Below are 3,887 nucleotides of genomic sequence, written 5' to 3' on the forward strand. Positions count from 1 at the left end.
GTCAGTTCTCATCGAGTCTATTGTCGGGTTCAGGTTTAAAAATAAGTCTTAGTCAATATTTATGTCCGAGTAGCGGACAAGAATGATCCAGCATAGATCTATCTCATAGTTACACATTCATCATGTTTGTATGTGTCTTTATTCAATTATACACAAAGTAATGACATCTCTGTGGTCCAAAGTATCATTAATTCTCTAATTTGTTTATCTTATATACATGATTAACAATATATATACATATGTTATTTCATATGTCAAATTACATATAAATAGTAATAATAAATAATATTGAGAAGACTTTATCTAAAATGAGTATGCATTATATTAATTCGAGTCTATGGTCGGGTTCGGTTCAACGGCTGACCCCATCAACATTTAGGGTTGAGTTAGCTTCGAGTCTAGGTTGGGTCCGAATTCAAAAAGACACAATCAACTTTTATGGTTGGGTAAAGGACAAACCTTAACTGACCCATAATCATATCGAGTTAACTCTTCAAAAAAAAAAATAATCAAATTAGTAAATAATAAAGTAAATATATATAAATGTTTATAGTGAGAATACATTCATATTACAATCCCAACCCATATTGTATTGAAGCTACTTAATGACATAAAAATGATAAAATTGAAAATAATAATTCTCTAAACAAGAAATATGTGGTAACAAAAGTGGACATAGTGTGAATCTGTGATCCCACCACGAAAATAGTGGTGACCGTAAGCTGTAGTAAACTATTCCAAAAAGGAAAAAAAAGACTTAACGCAAAGTGCTCACAACATGACACTTTCCAATTTTCCATTACCATTCCTTCAATTGCGTTACCTTTTTCTTTTCCATAGGCTCCAATATATTCCATTAAAGGTGATTTAAGTGAGTGAAGTAAAGCACAAAACAATAACCAGAACCTTCTTTTTCCTCTCATGTACTCTGCCAATTCTATCTTTATATCTAAATCCACCACACACACTGAGTGAAACTTTTTCCCTCACTGCACAAAACAAAATATCTTGTTGCCACTGCACTGAAATTTATTTGGTATTTGGACTCACATAGATAAAGGTTTTTTGGATTCACATATATAGCTACAAATTCAGATACCCATTTGCCAAAAGATTCCATATTTGAAGCAAGAATGAGAATTAGTAATCTCAAATTACCAGACCATTTTCCATCAATTCTCTTGCTTATTTTAACTGTGTCAAGTTTGTTTCTTTATCCAACAAGTTATGTTTTTGCAGCAGTGCAACAACAACAACATCAACCAATCAAAACCATTGTGGTTTTGGTTATGGAGAACCGTTCCTTTGATCACATGCTTGGTTGGATGAAGAAAGCTATTAACCCTTTAATCAATGGTGTCACAGGAGATGAATGCAACCCAGTTTCAACTAAAAATCCAAGGAAAGATGCAATTTGCTTCAGTGATGATGCTGAGTTTGTGGATCCGGATCCAGGGCATTCATTTGAAGATGTGTTGCAACAGGTATTTGGTTCTAGTTCTAGTTCCATTCCTTCAATGAATGGTTTTGTGGAACAAGCGTTGTCTTTGTCTCAGAACCTCTCTGAGACAGTGATGAAAGGGTTTAGACCTGAATCTGTGCCTGTTTATGCTGCTTTGGTTAGGGAATTTGCTGTTTTTGATAGATGGTTTTCTTCAATTCCTGGTCCAACACAACCTAATAGGCTTTTTGTGTACTCTGCAACTTCTCATGGTTCAACAAGTCATGTTAAGAGGCAATTAGCTACAGGGTATCCTCAAAAAACTATATTTGAGTCTCTACATGGGAATGGTTTGGACTTTGGTATTTATTTTCAGAACATACCGACAACCTTGTTCTATAGGAATCTAAGGAAATTGAAATATATTTCGAAGTTCCATCAGTACGATTTTAAGTTCAAGAAAGATGCTAGAGATGGGAAGCTACCAAATTTGACTGTGATTGAGCCTAGGTACTTCGATTTGAAGGGCTTTCCTGCAAATGATGATCACCCATCTCATGATGTTGCAAATGGTCAAATGTTGGTTAAGGAGGTTTATGAGGCTCTTAGAGCAAGCCCTCAATGGAATGAAACTCTTTTGGTCATTACCTATGATGAACATGGTGGTTTTTATGATCATGTTGAGACTCCCTTTGTCAACATTCCTAGTCCAGATGGGAACACTGGACCTGCTCCTTATTTCTTCAAGTTTGATAGGTTAGGTGTTCGGGTGCCCACTATTATGATCTCGCCTTGGATCAAGAAAGGGACCGGTAAGCTTGAAGTCCGCATAGTTTATCATTTGTAGCTAACCATATTTTGTCAAAGTCATTCACATATTTCTTATGAAAGAGATGTCAGATAATTGTGTCTTATACTCTTCTTATGATGACAGTGGCAGGTTTTGATTCTATTAGATGCTACATTTAGTTTCCCGGAATGTTTGTTCCTCAGCACCTTTAATTTGTCAGATGGTCTTGATTGAAGTCTTCAATTGCATTCATTGATTTTTTTTAGAGCATATAAGCCAATATGATTTGTCTTTTCCCTTGTCTTTTTAATAAAGATTGAGGTTTGTTATTTGGTAGTTAGATTAAGTCAATACACATGAAACTGATTTTGAGTGATGTGGTTATGATGACTTTGGTATAGTCCATTTCTTTAGGTGTATATGTTGGAATCTTGAGCTTCAAGCTGCATTTGATTGGTTTGACATGTCTATTAATATACTACTTGACCTGGTTTGGCAGTGATAAGTGGCGCCAAAGGACCTGCTGAAAACTCCGAATTCGAGCACTCTTCCATTCCTGCCACCATAAAGAAGATGTTCAACCTTTCCTCTAATTTTTTGACTCACAGAGATGCATGGGCTGGAACATTTGAGGATATTGTGGGGGAGTTAACTTCACCTAGAATGGATTGCCCAGGTATCCATTCCTCTTTTTCATGTCAACTAGTTGTGCTCCTAAATAATAGATAGAAACATGATTAAATTTGAAATACAATGTGATAAAGTTAATAAAGAAATGGATCATAAACTAGTACCAGAAAAAAGGGTGTTGTAATATAAACTAGTAACCTTATTATGTGTTGCATTGTGATAACTGGATATGTGTGTTATAGTGACTTTGCCCGACGTGACGCCTTTGAGGAGTACTGAAGCAAAAGAAGATGCAGGACTATCTCAGTTTCAGAGTGAGGTAGTTCAACTGGCTGCTGTTCTCAATGGAGATCACTTCTTAAGCAGTTTCCCGGATGAAATGAGCAAGAAGATGAGTGTGAAGGAAGCTCACGAATATGCACGCGGAGCTGTTTCGAGATTCATTAGAGCGAGCAAAGAAGCCATCAAGTTAGGGGCAGATGAGTCTGCTATTGTGGATATGAGGTCATCCCTCACCACTAGAACTTCAACTCACAATTAATAAGTCTTTTGGTTATTCTTGTTAGATGTTAGGTTTGTGAAAGTGAAATGCTTATTTAAGATGAGTGTTTGTTTGAGTGCTATAGTCATGAAAGTTGAAAAGATGTGATAGTTTAGCTAGTGAGTATTTTCGAAGAAGACTACTCCAATGCTTTGTATGAAGTATAAACCATAATATAAATGAAGTAACATATTGAAATCAATTGAAGTGTTAAAATATCAAGAAGCAATATTACCATTTACTATGCTCTTAGTTAAGTTTCAGTTCTTTGGCACCACTCTGCAAATTTAAGTACTCAACTAGACTTCAAGTCGAACAGGGACTTTGCCATGTTGATATATCAGTGATAAGGTCACACAGTTGATCAATGAGTATCTTCAGGTGCGAGTTCTTGTTAGCAACCTCCTATGCTTATGAACAGAAGTTCAAAATTTAAGGCAACAGAATAATATAATCTAAGACACTAGATAGGCATTCAATTACTC

The 3,887-nt window shown here is 35.7% G+C and overlaps 1 protein-coding gene across 1 annotated transcript; it reads left to right on the top strand.

Moving 5' to 3' along the window:
* The first annotated feature begins 880 nt into the window (after positions 1 to 880).
* Positions 881 to 3,616, top strand: LOC109338084 (non-specific phospholipase C6). The gene is made up of 3 exons (XM_019575219.1): positions 881 to 2,253; positions 2,731 to 2,907; positions 3,104 to 3,616. The coding sequence occupies exons 1-3, from the start codon at positions 1,134 to 1,136 to the stop codon at positions 3,400 to 3,402; spliced, it is 1,596 nt and encodes a 531-aa protein (XP_019430764.1). The 5' UTR covers positions 881 to 1,133; the 3' UTR covers positions 3,403 to 3,616.
* Positions 3,617 to 3,887: the final 271 nt, after the last annotated feature.

This window comes from Lupinus angustifolius, unplaced genomic scaffold (genome assembly GCF_001865875.1).
Source record: "Lupinus angustifolius cultivar Tanjil unplaced genomic scaffold, LupAngTanjil_v1.0 Scaffold_17_96, whole genome shotgun sequence".
Taxonomy (NCBI): Eukaryota; Viridiplantae; Streptophyta; class Magnoliopsida; order Fabales; family Fabaceae; genus Lupinus; species Lupinus angustifolius.

Bases quoted from the DNA above. Each gene is read 5' to 3' on its own strand.
- LOC109338084 (XM_019575219.1), top strand. From the start codon at position 1,134: ATGAGAATTAGTAATCTCAAATTACCAGACCATTTTCCATCAATTCTC. The intron at 2,254-2,730 runs GTAAGCTTGAAG...CTGGTTTGGCAG, and splicing joins TTGGATCAAGAAAGGGACCG to TGATAAGTGGCGCCAAAGGA. The intron at 2,908-3,103 runs GTATCCATTCCT...TGTGTGTTATAG, and splicing joins ACCTAGAATGGATTGCCCAG to TGACTTTGCCCGACGTGACG.